General features: G+C 47.0%; 1 protein-coding gene across 1 annotated transcript; it reads right to left on the bottom strand.

The window, feature by feature from the left end:
* Positions 1-15,373: 15,373 nt before the first annotated feature.
* On the bottom strand, positions 15,374-17,552 carry PtA15_8A21 (uncharacterized protein; the record flags this gene model as incomplete). The annotated part of the gene is made up of 8 exons (XM_053171626.1): positions 15,374-15,841; positions 15,912-15,965; positions 16,039-16,143; positions 16,215-16,370; positions 16,451-16,789; positions 16,860-16,889; positions 16,947-17,173; positions 17,261-17,552. 8 exons carry the CDS (start codon positions 17,550-17,552, stop codon positions 15,374-15,376), a joined length of 1,671 nt encoding a protein of 556 aa, XP_053022675.1.
* Positions 17,553-18,021: the final 469 nt, after the last annotated feature.

Below are 18,021 nucleotides of genomic sequence, written 5' to 3' on the forward strand. Positions count from 1 at the left end.
CGCAACCAACTCGTGATTCTGTCATCGCCTGATGGGTACATCAAACTGGAGTGTCGGGCGACCATGCGCCGTTCACCATCTCTCAACAAATCACCCCATGCGCATAACCTCTTCCTCAATTCAAGGGAGGAAAAAATGTTACATAATGGGATCCCATGAGTTTCACAAGCCTGTAAACTGGATTTGTGGCCCAAAAAACCACGCATGTTCGCAAGGTTGATGTCACGCCCTCAAGGCTGCCTCGGACCACAATCTCACTTTTTTAGCCAAAAATGTCTCCATCACCTGCCCCAGATCCACCACCCCCACCCGCCGTATCCCTCCAGGAGACACCCATTCAGACGGCTATCCAGATAACTGGAACTCTTATTCAATTCCTCAACGATGCAGCCTCAAGCAAAAACCCGACTCAAGTACTCAATCTCGAGCAAATCTATCACGCACTACGAAGCACTCTTGCGATACAGAGAGCCTTGGAGAATATCAAACCCAGTGAATACAACAAACCAAAAAATCAGACTCTCTAAAAGATACTTGAACAATTAGACCGTATAGAACAACGACCAATCCCAACCGCTATCCCCCCGCACTTGACTTGGGCTTCGGTCGCTGCAAACCAACAAAGTGACGCAAAAAAAAGGGGACTCAGTCAAAGGATCCCAAGTTCAAAGTACCGACAAACAAAGAAATAAATGAACTTAAGACAGCTAGCCTAGTAATTCACACTCCCCCCGGATTTGCCAAACTTGCCGGCGGGCTACCAAAATTACAACCAATACCAACAAGGCTTTGGCCTCGATCAACACCTCCACTGACTCCGCACCAATTGAAGTGGCAGGGATTGCGGTCCTGCCTTCAAAAGACCTGAAAATCTACACTCCATCTAGACTAGAGATGGCACTTGGCACCCGCCGGCGGGTACCCATCACACTTCAGCACATAATTCTTTGCGCCTGCAGGTGCCCATGGCAGGTTCCAGGGGTTCCATTTTAGTAAAAATACATGCAGGGAGCTGCACGAGTGCAATGGGTACCTGCAAGTGCATAGAATTATGTGCTGAAGTGTGGCAGGTACCCGCCGGCGGGTGCCAAGTGCCATCTCTAATCTTGACCCAAAGCTTGATGGATGCTTGAAAACAAACACAAGTGGACCGGGCTCTTCTGCCCCAGTCTCATAACTTTTCTGAATTGATACCCGGTGCTGCTACATGGTATACCTGCCATTTTTGAACCCACCAACCAAAGCCATTAGAAGCCCTAGGCACGCAAAATCAAATTGATCCAAACTTAATTCAATTGGCGTGCTGGTTAAGCAATCCAGCGGACAAAGGAAAAAAGAACGGATCAATAGTACTACAACTCCTTGATAAAGACATTGCACTCAAGATAGAACAAACTGGCCTCTTCCTCCAAAATGAAATGTATCAAGGAGCTCATTACGCACAATCAACACCACAATGTTTCCAATGCTGGCGGATGGGCCACACAGCAAAGTGGTGCAAAAACAACCCACAATGCAGCAAATGCCATGGAAACCACAACTTGACCAAGTGTAAATCTTCTGCTCTGACTGCACAAACTTGCTGCGTCTGTATCTCACAAGAACAGATCACCTTCAACAAGACAGTTAACCAACTAGATGAAAATTTTGCTCATTTGCCGTGGCACAATCTCCAAATTTGCAAGAGACATTGATGGAACACATGATGATAGCACATTTCTTTTCCACTTCTCTTGCTCCTTCAATTCCTTAATCTAAGCTAGTTTAACCTCAAGTTATAAATGATGCGGGCAGTCTCCAAATATTTAGATTTGTTTTTTTTAGCCTGTAGATGCTTTTTTTACTTCCAAACGGAGGGTATACACCATAGTGCACAATGTCAAATTAAATCTGCACTTAAAAAAAAGATATCACACCGGTGTGGTGGACGGACTGGTACACACAACGGTGGGCCGCTACACTAAACTATCCGTAGCGTGCGCTATCCGCTAGTTTAGCGTTGCGTAGTTCCTGACACATTGCCGTTAGTTGTAGCGCCCGCTACGGGACGCTACGCTACGCTAACGGGCGCTAACAGCGCTATCAGCTTTTTTAGCGGTTGAATAGCACTGCTAGCGCTGATAGCGGCGATAGAGGCCCTGTAGTTTCAAGGGGTGCCTGTTAGCGGTAGCGGGCAATCACTGCCCGCTAACGGAAAACCCTGTCATTTGTAGTTTAGATCCGCTACGCTGCGCTGAACTACGGACTAAATGTAGCGTAGCGGCCCACCGTTGGTACACACGTAGGACCAAGACATTATTGTGTGCGGCGCGTGCCAGAGGATGTCAAGACTCAAGATTTCAGCCCTCAAGGCTCTCTCATGTTCAGCGGCGCATCCTCAAGGCGTTTCAGGATTTCCTTTCCTTCTTTTCCTTCTCCCCTCTGCTACTGTGTTTTTTTTTTGTTTGTTTTGTTTTCTTGTGTTAGTTTCTTACTTCATCCGGTTTTATTGTTCTTTTTTTTTTTCTTCTTTCATTCAGCGCGCGTTGGTTAGGGTTTTGTATGAGGAGGGTTGGTTTTTTGTCTTGTTTCTTTTTGTTTTGTTTTGTTTCTGCTGTTTTGTCTGTTGTAGCGCGCATGTGTGTCAGGTTGTGATGAGATATCTGCAAGATGTCACCAAATCCAAGGTTTGAGTTCAGTTCAAACTCAGGATTTGGAGCGGCATGGACCCACTCTGAACCATAAAAATTCAGTCTTCCATCAGAATCTAAAGTTTGTTGTTCTTGGCGCCAATTCGCCCGTATTTCCCGCTTTCACACGTCTTCTGAGTTTATCTCCTGAACACCAATCTCATCCAACTCTCTGGTTTAGATCACAACCCCGCCGGTGTAAGACTCAAAAGTGGTTGTGAAACCATTTTGCTGAATGGAGAAGGGGATGATGGAGGTGCAAACTCTGCCCTTCTATACTATCAGATAACAAGACCCACCAAGCTAAGCTTGGCAAGTTTTAATCAAGTGATAGGTCTGGTCTAGTTCCAGATGAAGTTGTTCAATGACAGGTATGTGAGATTTGAGAGTGAGTTCAGTAGTTATTTGCAAATATAAGGGTTGTAGTGATGTGTGAAGGTGATGGTAAGTGTGAAGGGTGGTATGTAAATAACTGGGGAATACTGAGCTGAGGGAAAAACAACTGGGGGGGAGAGAGCTCCTTATATAGACAAATGTGAGGGATTTTAGCTACAAGGGGGACCCTGGATGAGGGATTTTAGCTGGTGGGCTGCGTACAAGTGGTGTCAGAAGATACTAAATACAGGCAGAAAGTGGGGTGAGAAATGAAAGATGATGTCATACTGATGCAAGGAGTGCATAAACAAAGCGGGGAAACGTCAAATACAGGGGTACCTCATGCAAGGGGTGCATGAGTGGTGTCAGACTAATGCAAGGAGTGCGGAAATGGGGTCAGAAGACTGCATGCAGCTGCAAGGGGTGCATAAATGAAGCGGGGACGTGTCAAATACAGAAGAAATGGGGTTGGTCCCCTGCATATGCAGTGGAGATAAGAGGGATAGAAAAGAGTATGTGTTTGGCTGGGGCTGAGTATGCGTATACCTGGGAAAGGTGACTTGAGGGGTGTGACAGGTTAATGACTGAGGCTGGCCGTGTCCATGAGGGTCCAAGAGGGTGTAACTTCCAATCCTGCGGGGTTCCAGTGACGCTTCCAGTGGTTACTAGGGGTAAAATTGGCCGTAGAATCCATTTATGAGGTATATTTGGTCACTGCAAGAAAAACTCTAGAAACTGCTTGCAGTTGAGATGCAAGAGCTCATGGCAAGCTGTGCCTCATGCAAGAATCAAGCACTGGTCAATTCCATACACATTGTCTAATTTGTGCAAGAGTGAGTCTAAGGTACAAAAAACTAAGTACAGGAGTTAATACCTGTGCAAATTCCCCTTTCATGTGCACATACCCCTTTCATGTGCATATATCCCTTTTGTATGCATTCACCCCTTTCATAATGTGTACATAGCCCTTTATGTGCACATATCCCTTTCATGTGTGTATATCCCTTTCATGTGCATGTATCCCTTTCTCAATGTGTAAATACCCCTTTCATCATGTGTTCATGAACCTTTCATGTTTAAATGTCCCCTTTGAGTTTTTTAGATCCCTTTTAATACCCCTTTTATCATTCAGGTTTACATACCCCTTTCATGTTTAAATATCCCTTTCATGTGCAGATACCCCTTACTGCACATACCCCTTTCATGCATAAATACCCCTTTCATGCATACATACCCCTTTCATCATGTGTACTTATCCCTTTTATGTGTTAATACACCTCCTCACATTCCCCTTTCATGTGTACATATTTCCTTCATCTGTACATATCCCTTTCATGTGTACATACCCTTTTTATTTTATTCTGGCTGGATTCAATGGTGCATGGAGTGTTTATGTGTACATACCCTTTTTATGTTATTCTGGCTGGATGCAATGGTGCATGGAGTGTTTAATAAAAGAAAACAAAAAGGTGCTCAGGGGGATGCTCATTTGCCTCAGCCTACTGCATGAGCACTACAGCATGTTCAAAATTGAGATGCTGAACAAGGTACACACTCAAGGTGCACCAGAACGGAATTTGGGTGCTTGACTCCAGCTTGAGCTGAAGCTTGATTGAAGCTTGTTGCATCTCAACTGCAAGCAGTTTCTAGAGTTTTTCTTGCAGTGGGTGGTATCTTGAGGCCTAGGGTGAGTAAATATATGTATGAGAAAAAACTTTTGATTTTTCACTTTTCCGTCTACCACACCGGCAGTATCCCTGGCTCCTTTCTCAACACAAAAATTGCCAACGCACAACTCCAGCCGTCAGAAAATCACCCCCCCCCCACGCTTACACGTTTCTCTGCACTCATTCACGGCCAATCACCCCGGAGGGCATACACTTCTCAGGTTTTCCTTTTCTCATTCCCCTCCCCCAACTTCCTACCGCCTGGCACGGTAGGAGTTCCTCATTTAGTCCCCCAAGCCTGGATCAAACCAGCGACCTCAAGATTTACAGTCTCGCCGATTTTGGACGGTTTCAAGACGCTTGGCTGTCTTTGATTTCATTTTAAAGGTTCTTTTTTTAGGGTTCAGCGGCGAGAGCAAGGAGACTAGAAGTAAGTCCCTCCAATTGTGCACCTCCTGGGCTCTTCTACTACGAGTTTTTGCAACATTACATTGCCACGCATGTGAGCCTTTGATCTCCGTTTGCGTTCATTTCTCAGGACCATCAATAGGAATCTCAAATGGCCAAAAACAGAGCAGCCGGCTCTGATAGCCGTATGGTGAAGATTAAACTGAAAGATTTAAGACGACTAAGAGAGATTTATTTCTTTGTTAGACTCTGCATAGTATGTAACAACATTTGTTTGCTCTGAAACTTGGGAAGGGTAATTTATCATTTACCTAAGAGCAGGTGAAGGGCCGCTCTCTTAGTGAGAATAAAATTGATGAAAGAAAGATGTGCAGCGCAGCGGTTCCGCTAATCAACCTGCGTCAATCTGATTACCGTAGAAGCTCATTAGCTTTCATTTGCATCTTTCTATTTATTTGCTGAGTTTCATATTCTCTTACTCTTTCCAAGTCTTTGGTCCTTGTGACCCACTTGGTTGTATTCGGCGAAACGGCTGAGCAACGATGATACGATGTCTAGTCACAATTGTGAATGCAATCAGCCTGTAGTTTACTTCTGCAGCTTTTGTGGCTACAACACTCACCGTTTGTTTCCGCTTCTCTTTGAGATGGGACGGTTTGGTTGGTTTTGCTCTCCTTGGCTTTGTCTAGGAGAGTTTTTAGGGATGACACATTAGCTTTTTCATCTTGGGCGTTCAGAGCCAGAATAGTCAGTTACTCACCTTTGGCGTTGTCTGATATTCTAGCTCTTAGTAGCTTGGAGCCGGGATTATCCACAGGCCTGAGTTTGTTGCTTGCGAGTGTCGGACCTGCATTCATCAATAGTGATGTGTCAGTTTCACGACACCGCGCGGCTTTTTTGGACTGCGGAAATGGTTCACTTTGCTTACCATATTCCGCAGCTGATTTAGCTTCAGGACGCTCTCTCAATTTATGAGCGCTAAGCCTTTCACCTTGGCGTGAATTCTCACATAAACCACAGGACAAGTCTCTGGGTTTTGACGGTTCCAATGTGGAGCGCTTCTTGGCTGACTATCAGCTCAGGGTGTAAATGGGTTGGGCTGACCCAAAACCAACCCGATACCCGTTGGGTTTTGGGTTGGGTTCGGGCACATTCTTAAAGAAAATGACATGACCCAAACCCGACCCGACCCAACTTGCAAAATTGTTGAGTTGGGTTCGGGCAGCCTATTTCCTAGTTGGGTCAGCCTGCGACCCGACTATGACGCCTCCAACAGTCAAGTTGGGGGCTTTTGGCGCCTAAGAGGTCGGGTGGACCTAAGACCCAAACCAACCCAACCCGGACCCAACCTGAAATAGTATGATATTGGGTTGGGTTTGGGCAGCATATTCTAAAATCTGCCCCGACCCAACCCAACCCACGTTAAATGTTGGGTCGGGTTTGGGCGCTGTTTTTTGACCTGAACCCAACCCGTTTACACCCTGAATATCAGCTAGCGGCGAGGCTTGATGGCGCATCCAAGTTTGATATGGCTCAGCAAGTTTTTTTTTTCCTTCGCAGTGCTGAAGTCAAGGACGTGGTCAAAACATTGGATGGTTTTGACCCCCCCAATTTGACTTCTCTGAAAGCAGCTATGCTCTCATTGGGGCAATATTGATACGGCGCACTTTACAACGCAGGACCTTGAGAGTTTGATTCAACACTGGAAGGAAAAGGGAGGCGTTGCATTGGTTGTTGACTTTCAAGATTTTTGCAAAGCCTGGCAGCCTATACAGTCTTATTTGTTGCGCAAGGATCACATTGACTTGGTAGAATAAATCAAGCGGTTGTACTACCAGTCCTTCTCTTTAGGTTTGCAGGAGCGAATTTGTGAACAGCTGATCAAGGACAAGACCATGATCACCACTCAGGACAATCGTTTTAAGTTGCCTACTTTTGAGATTTTGAAGAAAGCCGTCAAGGAGGTCATCAAGACCCAGACAGCACTCACGTTTGAAGGTTCTTGCGCAGAGGCCCCGGTATAGACAGGTCCCTTCAAACATTCAAACAACGTGATGCAACAGATGGAGACCGACCGCTGCCCTAAGGAGACACCCGGCCAGGTTAGAGCTCCAGCTACAATGGATGAGATAGAACGCATGTTGCAGTTTTTTGAACAGCGTTTGGAACAGAAGATCACAGCTCAGGCAAGACCAGCGACGCCTTGTGGACCTATGGTATGTTATTATTGCCATAGGGAGGGACATGGACTCAGCTGATGCGCCGAGTTGCAGAAGGACAAAGAAGCTAAGCTCGTGGAGCAGAGGGAAGGGAGCTTTTTCCTGCCCAACGGGGCGCTTATCCCGGTGGATAACTCGCGTCCAATTCAACATGTTGTGGCATCCTACAACCCAAAAACGGCAATGGCTAGTGCTTCCAAGACTGAGTTCAGGACAATGTGCCGATCCCTCGACCCCTGGCAGCCGCCTTCTATTTCCTCACAGTCATTTGCGGGAACTTATCAGGCCAACCCTGCTTGTAAGAAACATGAGGTTCCAAAACCCTTCAAGGCTCCAGCAGTTACTCCGTTGGCTGCGCGAATTCCGGCGCAAAAGGTTCCTGCGCCTAAGTCAGGATTGGACATGGATGAGATGGCTGTTGAACCCAAGTTGTTTGAACGAGTTCCGGAAGCCCCTACAGCAGATGAGAAGGCTCAGGAAAGTTCAGCTTTGACGCTGTGGTAACCCTGTTCCTGTTCATACTATCACCCTCATATCACCTAAACCCTTCATAAATACTTCATTATTAATTCATATTCAGATTTTACACCCCATTTTACCCCCAGTCACCCACTCATTTCACCTAGGATTTCCAAATGGATCAGCAGTTATTGGCATGTATAGTTTTGGCAGGTATTTTCTTCATACATATCCTTAGCATTATTACATACATCATTCATTAGTATCATAGCTACATAGGACTGCAGATCTTACATAACTGTAGAGCGAGTAAAAGGAATAATGCGGACAGGGGGAATTGAACCCGCATCTCCCCAATGCATGCTGGGTTGCTCTACCATTGAGCTATATCCATGAGAATGACAAGGCTGCGGTACGAGGTTGTCGCAGAACTGCTGATGATAACGAGGAAAAAGAGAAGAGAAGGATGCGAGATGGGCGGTGAGACTGAGTGAGTTGTTGAACGCTGGGTGATTTGATGGGAAGTGTGTGTGTGGATGTGTGAGCTACAAGTGGAGTGAGGTGGCTGAAGAGAGACAAAAGTAATGGAAGCGTTAGTCGCTTATTTATATGAATTCATGCAGCAGAACAGGTGGAACTTCTGTTGCTACGTACTGGGGCTTGGTTGTGACTACATCAAGCCAGTCCAAGTAAACAGGGACACGGTTTCGCCGGTTTGGTCTTGGTCCGCCTGAGGCTTCACAATCATGTTCTCGTTGTCTGTGCGACACGGTAATCAGGAAAGGTATTAGATTAGTTACTGTTGACTGTTGCTTCAGGACCGGTTATACTTCACGGTCTGGTTCAGTCTTAAGGGTTTACTTACCAGTGGGGATTTGTTGCAAAGGGTTGATGTGGATATTGGAAGGAGTGATGACGCTCTGGATGGGTTCGGCTGATCCAGGCTGGTTGGGGCCTGTGGAGAGGTCAAGCGGGCTCGGGCCTGGGCCCGTAATCTGACAGGCTGCCGTGCTTCGTGCTTCAGAGCAGGAAGCAGAGATGCTGGTCGCCATTCCAATGTGATCTTTCAAAGCGGAGAAGATCTTGCTGCGACCAACGGGTTTGGTCAGAAAATCGGCCGAGTTGGCCGCAGATGAAACAAATTTAAGCTTGATGGTTTTGTTCTGGATAAGCTCGCGCACAAAGTGAAGACAAAGGTCCATGTGCTTTGTGTGAAAGCTGTTTTGACTGGTCTGGCTGAGAGCGAGATTGATGGCTCCACGGTTGTCGACGTGTATGATGGATGTTTGTTTCCCGGTGGTTAAGAGAATTTCCGTCGTGAGATTGCTGATCCATCCGACCTCCTTGCTAGCGTCTGTAAGGGCTTTATATTCCGCCTTGGTGGAAGAAAGAGAAACCGTGCACTGCTTGGTGGATTTTCAGGAAACAAGATGGCCGTTCCAGGAGACGGTGAAGCCGGTGTGAGAACGTCGGGTGTCCGGGAAATTGCCCCAATCAGCGTCAACAGACGAGTACAAGGGGGTTGGCAATTTGATGCGGAAGGCCAAACCTTGTCCTGAAGATCCTTTGAGGTGGGGGAAAACTTGCACTGCTGAGGTGTAATGGGAGAGACCGGGATTTTCAAGGAACTGGGAGGTTTTGCTGACGGCAAAGGATATGTCGGGCCGAGTGAGAACGCTGAGATAGTTCAGGGAACCGATTAGAGCCCTGTAGTTGAAATTGAGCGGAGCAAGGAGATCAATATCTTGAGGCGTCGCTTTAGAGAGATGTTTCTTGGGGTCAAGTGGGCAGGACGAATTGGGAAACCGAGCTATGTCAAATTCAATGATTTTTTGCTCGATGTATTGAGATTGATGTAGGACAAAACCGTCTGCAGTGCATTCCAGCTTCATGCCAAGAAGGAAGGAGGCCTCACCGAGGTATTTGATGGAGAATTCCCAGGAAATTTGCCCTTTGAAGTGCTGGGGGTCCCTCCCGATGATGATGAGATCATTGACGTGAGAGAAGATCCATAACGGGCTGGGTTCCGTCCTCCAGAAGACACACGGGTCAGCCAACAATATGTTGAAACTGATGCTCACAAGAAAAGAGCTGAGACGTTTGTACCAGGCCAAGGACGCTGGTTTGAGGCCGTAGATGGCTTTCTTCAAGAGTAGGACAATGTTTTTGCCAGTTTTATAACCGGGCAGTGGAAGCATGTAGACGATCTCATTGAGGTCACATGTGAGGAATGCACTCCTGACGTTGAGTTGATGGATGGAAAGATTGTTGGTGATTGCGTGGGAGAGAAGAACTCGAAGGGAGGTTGGTTTGCCTGTCGGAGCGTACTTCATTTCGAAGTTAAGACTGTATGTCTGACAGAATCCTTGAGCACAGATGCGCGCCTTATACTCAATAACCTGATTATCGGCGCCAAGCTTCCTTTTGTACGCCCACGTAGAAGGTATAACCGCATGAGAGGGAAGCCGAGGGATTTCATCCCAAACTTGGTGGTCGTGCATGTTGCGAATTTCTTTTGATTCAGCTGCCTTCCACTGCTCGTGATCATCGCACCGCATTGCTTGAAAGTGATTCCCTGGCTTGACCGTGGTGGCTGAATAAGCCACAGTTGATCGTCGGGGATGCCGAATGATGTTGGAGGCATCAATATCACTGTTGACCTGAGTGGGGTGTGGACCAAGGCGGAGAATCAGTCGCTGGCGAGGAGCAGAAGGATATTCCGAAAGCAGGGGATCATCAAGGTCCATGGAGCTCTGCTCGTCTGAGTCGGAGTCTGACTTGTTGTCCGAATGAATGGCTGGTTCAGTGTGATCATCACACTCGTCACTGTCATAAGAAGACAGGGGAAGGGGGTGAGTGCTGGAGAAGTTGGGTAGGGGATCATTGGGCGAGAAATCAGATCCGGGATTGAGCGCCGAAAGTGACGGAAAAACGGATTCGTCAAAGTAGGCATTCCTTGTTTCAATGATTTTCTTGTCCTCTAGCCGTACAATGCGATAGGCCGAGTAGTCATTAGCGTATCCAATCATGACACCATCCCAGGAGATCGGATTGAATTTCGTTGTTCTCGACTGACTGGGCTTGATGACCCATACTTTGCAACCAAAGGGGCGAAAGACTGACATGTTCGGTGGTTTGCCAAACATGAGCTTGATCGGACTGGTTTTCCCTTTAGCAAGAGAGGGAAGACAATTGGTGATCGCCATTGCAGTAAGAACTGCTTCCCCCCACCATTCCTTTGCTAGTCCGGACTGCACCATCATGCAGCGAGCCATGTTTATGATGGTTTTGTTGGCGCGTTCCGCAACGCCGTTGTGCTGCGGGGTGTAGGGGGGTGAGACGTTGTGTTGAATACCGCTTTGTTTGAGGGTGTCTGAGAGGAGACGGTTGCAGAATTTGCCACCGCCATTGGCAACGAGCTTTTTGATTGTGTTACCGGTTTGTTGCTCGAAGAAAGTTTGAAAGTCGAGTATGGCGGCGGTCGCATCAGATTTCTTCTTGAGTAGGGTAACACAGATGAAGCCTGTATGCTGATTGACGAGAGTGAGGAAATAGCGAGAGCCAGCGTTAGTAGATGTGTTAACCGGACCAACAAGATCCCCGTGAATGACTTTGAGGGAATGTTATGTTTTGTCGGAAATGGCCTTTAAACGGTGCCCTGCTGATTTTTCCTTTCATGCAAGGGTCGCAGCAGCCAGAGTTGACAAGGGATGAATCCGAGACCGCTTCTTTGATCCGAGCAATGCCCGCATGTCCTAATCTAGAATGCCAGGTCATGAACGGCGTGGTTGGTCCAGAATGAGTGGTGGATGTGATGAGTGCGGTGGAGACAGGTACGGGGCCAAGACAAGTGGCAACCTCGAGAATACCGTTGCAAAGGTGGCAGGTGAAAGTTCCCGATCCGTTGAGGGCAATGGTGTAGATTCCCTCTTTGCACGAAATAGAAGCAGAGTTTTGGAGGAAGTGCCCCATCGACAAGAGAGGATGGGTCAATCCGGGAACGTATAGAGCATCTTTGAGTAAGAGGATCCTTCCAGAGGAGTTAAAAATTTGTGCAGTGCCCGTCCTGGTCGCAGTTAGATCAATGGAGTCCTTGCCGGTGCTTATGGGAGTGTTGCAGCTCGTCAAATCTCGAAAAAATGCAAGACTGTTGAACATGTGATGTGATGCTCCGGAGTCGAGGACAGCAGGAAGGACGGTTGGAACCATATTGAACACACTTGCCGTGGTAACGTTTGCGAACGCGGGTCGCTCGAACCTGGAGGAGGGTTGCCCTGAATCGGCAGGAATTGGTGCAGTCGTGCTGTGTTGAGAGGGTTTGGCGGCTGGGTCTTGTTTAGGCCAAAGTTCCGGATGTATCGCCCAAAATTTGTCTTCCGGATGAGACGCAAGAGGGTTGTGTTCTCTTTTACACCTTGGAGGAGGTGTGGTCCGGGTGCTGAGAGCTGTGGCGGTCCTCTCTTCTGGACCCTTGCGTTTTGCTGGTTGATCTTCCTCAGCAATGTCCTTGAGTTGATTGATCAGCATCTCGTGGTTTGTGTTTAACTCGGGATACATGACAAAGGAGTCGGTTAGTGAACGACAAGTTACGCTGAGCTTGGCAATTACGATCCCACAGATGTCTCGACTGGCCATTGGGTGACCGATGGAGGCAAAGTTTGAGAGGCATTGTTCGACTTCATCCAGGAAGGTGAGCATGTTGCCTTTGTACTTCACGTTTTGCCATGCAGTGGTGCATCTAATGAAGCGTGTGGTGGTGTGCCTGGCGAAACGTTTGGTGATCTTCTTCCAGAGGAGGTAACCGCTGTCCTCATTGTCATCGGTTACAAGACTGACAAAGATCCTATTGGAGATTTTCATCAAGATGACGCTGGCGGAATCGTTGAGTTGTTTCTTGAGCGTTCTGGCAGGGTTTGGGCCAGGATCGTTGACTACAGCGCTCCAGAGTTCTTTGTTCTTCATGAAGGTCTTCATTCGGCGTGCCCATAAAGGGTAGTTGGAGTCCCCTTCAAGAGTGGGGAGGCACGCAAGTTCTTCCTTTGATGCTGTGGAGGTTGCCATTGTATCGCTGCCCTTGTGTCTTGGAGTGTTGAGGTGAATTCGTTCGAGAAGGAGTCAAGACTGTAAATCTGTGAGAATGGCAAGACTTAAGGGTTTTATTTCATCTTAAGGTCAGCTCATGGTGTTCAACATGAGAAAAGAGAAAGAGAGGAAAAACATGTGAATGTACCTTAATGGCAGTGACAGGCAAGATAGAACAGCAGTAACAAAGAGAAGAATGAAAGAAAAAAGAAAATTGAGAATGACAAGGCTGCGGTACGAGGTTGTCGCAGAACTGCTGATGATAACGAGGAAAAAGAGAAGAGAAGGATGCGAGATGGGCGGTGAGACTGAGTGAGTTGTTGAACGCTGGGTGATTTGATGGGAAGTGTGTGTGTGGATGTGTGAGCTACGAGTGGAGTGAGGTGGCTGAAAGGTGGCTGAAGAGAGACAAAAGTAATGGAAGCGTTAGTCGCTTATTTATATGAATTCATGCAGCAGAACAGGTGGAACTTCTGTTGCTACGTACTGGGGCTTGGTTGTGACTACATCAAGCCAGTCCAAGTAAACAGGGACACGGTTTCGCCGGTTCGGTCTTGGTCCGCCTGAGGCTTCACAATCATGTTCTCGTTGTCTGTGCGACACAGTAATCAGGAAAGGTATTAGATTAGTTACTGTTGACTGTTGCTTCAGGACCGGTTATACTCAAACTTAACAAAGTCCCTCGAGACTTCGGGCCCCCGGGGGGTAGGCTGAACTCGCGAAGCGAGCCTCCGTCAGGAGGGACTTAGACCATACCACCCCAAGTTGGCGCACGGAGATTGGATTTTTCATGCCTCTTTTCACTTTGTTTGTTGTACACTTTTCATAGATCACTCTTTCTGATTTTTTTTTGGCTGCTTGTCAGGGCAAGATGTTATTCAAGAGCCTTGTATTTTTTTATATTTATGTACTGCGACACATATTCTTTGAGAAATTAAACAAACCAAAATACTCGCAAAAAAGTAACCAACTCTGTAAGGGAGATCTGTAAATATTTCATTTTGCTAGAGCACGGGCCCTCATTCAATTACCCCGGCTTACCTCAGGTGTAGCTAGCTTGAGGACCGTGCTCACCACTGTGCCGGTGAGTAGAGAACTGAGATGGATGAAAGCAAGACCTGAACAAGAAGCAACAACTGCCCCAACATGTCCGATAACGGATCCACCTCAGATGTCTGGAACTCGTTTGTCCTTGCGGGCACCGGGTACGGCAAAAGCCGCATTGCCGAGATGTTCTGGGATTTATTCCCGAGTGGAGGTATGCGGTCGTGGTTGGAATCGGCCATTTTGTGGGACTGGTGGGGTCGACGGGCTGTGGTTTGTTGAGAATGATCGGATTGAATCCTGGATGAGCGGTACAATGTGTATGCGTGGGATTGTGCATTGGATATTCTGTAACTCAAAAAAAAAGGAACGTACATAAGCTGGTCAGCACGGATGCTCTCTGTAAACCAACTGGGGCAAAGGTAAAATTTTGACTACTTTGATAATTTATTTGGAGTGGATGGAGAAGTGTATTGAAACTCAGATTGTATGAGATGACGCGCAAGAAGCAAGGCTTTGCGCCAAGCAAATTTTTAGGGTATTAAGGTTTGAGGGCAAGGAACTGTGATGGTTTGAAGAAACCACCCAGCCAAACTCAGAATCTTGGCACGCCAAAAAGGGGCGATAGCGCGCAAGTCCCTCCTGCCGAGGGCTATCGGAGGCTTGCTTTGCAAGACCAGACGCCCACAGCAGCGAGGGTCTTGGGTTAAGTTCGGGTTATACTTCACGGTCTGGTTCAGTCTTAAGGGTTTACTTACCAGTGGGGATTTGTTGCAAAGGGTCAATGTGGATATCGGAAGGAGTGATGACGCTCTGGATGGGTTTGGCTGATCCAGGCTGGTCGGGGCCTGTGGAGAGGTCGAGCGGGCTCGGGCCTGGGCCCGTAATCTGACATCTAGTTTATAAGATACATGAGCTGGATACAAGGAATATAAAGTAAATGATAATTTTGTGGAGAGCAATAACATTAAGAAAAAATGGGTCTTGTGAAAGCTTGAGAAAAGACAGAGTAATGAGGAATATAACCATGAGCGTGGGCAATTATCCGGATCTCTCATGGGAGAAATGCAGATTAGTCACAAGTCCCAAAGCCTCAGGGGAGAGAGGATTCTACACTTGTTGATCTGTGACAAAAAGTTCTTTGATGCTCTTCAGAAGATTGATTGAATAGCCTGGGTGTTTTTATTGTGTGATTTTTTACATAGAATGAATGTAAATATGTAAATATGTGAACATCTAGAAACTTCATCAATATTGTCTTTGAAATATCTCTTTTTTACAAATGGAAGCTTCCGTTGAATCAGCCAACTATGGAGTTTGAAGGTCAAAAATGCAGTAAAGTAGCACAGTTAGAAAGCAGATATGGAAAATTCAAAAGAAAAACTACGATGTGCCAGTGTCCTTGATGTAGGATGATGAGATGCCTAGAAAATAAGCGTGCTAAACTGACTTAAAGCGAAGACGAATTGGAGTGGAAACTATTGAGTAAATAACTCCGATGCGGCAAAGTAATGGTGTATTTGCGGACAATCCTAGCTTTCTGGGTGGGAGTAGTGGTCTTAGTAGGCACCATCGAGAGGCGGCGAAGCAAGTGCTCTGCGTATGAAGATTTGAGCGACCTCCGACCGAAGGGCACCGCAAGATTATCTTTTCCATCCGGTGCCTTCTGGCATGCATCTCCCAGAAGACAAACGGATTGAGTATTTCCAGGCTTCTCCAGTGCACCATTCCTCTCGTTGAACAGACAGTCGACAAATGCTTCGTAACAAGTCACGTATTGTGGTCCGACGTCAGTCTTCTCGAAAGTGACGTGCAAAGCCGCGACCTTCGATTGGTACTGTGGGTCTGCTGGATCCAGCTTTCCGACACCTGAGGCTTCGATTTTGGCCGCTAGCTGAGGAGGCAAAACTCCGTAGATCTACAATAAACAAGCACATCCACAGGTCAGCACATTGAATGCGTATAAGAAGTCCCAGGTTGAGACTTACTTGTTGGATGTACCCGTAAACAATTTGCTTCACCGAGGCTGGTGCACCATCAGGCTGATATCACAACAACTGAGAATCAATAACGTATTACAAACAAGCGCATCGCATGGTATTATGCATATCTTACTTTCGTTAAACAATCTTTGGTGTTGGCGATGTTCGAAGCGGCGTGGGGATCGGTGGTACCAATGACACTGTCTAAGCAGTCCGCTAAGTTGTATGCATATGTAACCTAGAATGAGGGCACCCGATAAAATACAGTTCAATTTTCGGAGCTGGGTCTTTCAAGGTGACTAAACGTACTTGGTTGCCGGCATTGGATGCCACCAGTGAGGATGTCGTGTTCCTGACGGCTTGACGGAAATAAGCCTCGTCTGATGATGTGTCATTTTTGTCCAAGTAGTGATCAGCAATGTCGTGGACCGAGTCAATCACGTTGGGTTGAAGGTAGCCTACGAACTTGTATAATCAAAGCGAAAAACAAAGGGAAAAGGTTAGAGCTCAGAAACAACTATAAAACGCGCTGTAATCAAATTTACCTGGTTGGTGACGGATAAGTACAATGTTTTCAAATCGTTGTACACGGACTTTCCTTTGGGGGAGCGGTTACATTCTTGGGTCAACTGCATTTTTTGCTCGTATGTCCCGTCCGACTTCATAGCTGTTTCAAAGCAGTTCTGAGCGTCGTTGAGAGCAGCGATCAGCTGACCAGAGACGGAGGCTTGCACCGATGTGATGGCATTGTTGACTGAATCGTAGAAAGTCTTCTCTCCTGGGATAATAGCTGTGAACGATGGATCGAGAGCTTTGGTGGTCTCATGGATAACGGCGGGTGGAATGGCATTGTTACCAAAGTTTTTCAAAACGTTGGTCATAATCTGAGGTAATCGTGGGGAGACTTGATCACTATTAAGGTCATGATTGCGTGGAATGGGAGCTGAAGCTTACGTTGGAAACACCGGTGATGGACATTCCGTTCTGCAAGTAACTGTCAGTATTCAACGATGTGCACGATGCGCTTGACGAGAAGCTGACCATTACGCAGCTTTCGCCATCATGGAGACCACCCTGCTGAACCATTCCCCCGATGCAGTCCTTCAGATCCTGATAGTGCAAGGCTCCATTAGATTTACTCAAGATACTGTTTGCCGCGTCGTTAATACTGTTTAGAGTCGCGTTAATTGTGGAAGCCATTGAATTCAGGCGGTCTTGTGATGGAGTATCGCTTAAGCCAATGTTCTGATTGATAGGAGCGGCCATTGCTAATTTTTAGCACGAGCATGATACTTTTCAGCTAAAAGTTGCTTTAATCGTGTCTAGGTGACAATAAGATTTCTGTGCGTGCTTACCTCCTTTGACAATCGTAGTAAACAGTTGGGCGGTTTCCGCTGAGGATTGAGTGGTGGAGTTTCCCGATGCACTTGTGATCGCAGCAGAGAAATCCTGGATGGCAGCGTGAGCATCCGCTTTCAACTGAGCAGTTACGGCTTTCTGACCGGAGACAAAACCAGTGGAGACTCCCGAGACCGTGGCGGGAAGAGCGGTGTCAGTAGATGACAGGTCACGGGGCTGGTACTGATATCCATGTGCTTGAGCCAGAAATAATGAGACAACCAGGAAGTTCGAGCCGAAATGACGCATGTTGAAGTTTGGGGGTTTTGTTAAGCAAATGTGTCTGCAGTCAACAAATCAAGCCGAGAACACTTCAACCCTTAGCCAGTATTAGTATAGCAATGAGAAACAAAATTATCGATAGAGAACATTCAAAGGAAGAAATACAAAGCATTTATAATGGTACAAGGTGTCATAGCGTAGTAGGCACGGTCGAGCATTATGTAAGTAGGCTTCATGGACGATGTATGTATTAGTACATCTCGTAGCTTCACACCGCACACTGGAGGGGGTTCGAGAAGGACTCACGGACCTGGGGAATGCCTCGCTGGATTGGGGGAAGTCCAACGGTGCAATTTTTGACAGCGCACAAGCGCAGTACAAAGTGTCCGCGCACGCCCACCCTGCTAAATTGCCTTTTCCTTTTGACAATTCAAGCCTCGGCCAGCCTCTGGCTGATAAAATGGCTTGGAAAGAGTCTGGTTTGATGAACGAATTG

The sequence above is a fragment of the Puccinia triticina genome, chromosome 8A (assembly GCF_026914185.1).
Source record: "Puccinia triticina chromosome 8A, complete sequence".
Classification (NCBI taxonomy): Eukaryota; Fungi; Basidiomycota; class Pucciniomycetes; order Pucciniales; family Pucciniaceae; genus Puccinia; species Puccinia triticina.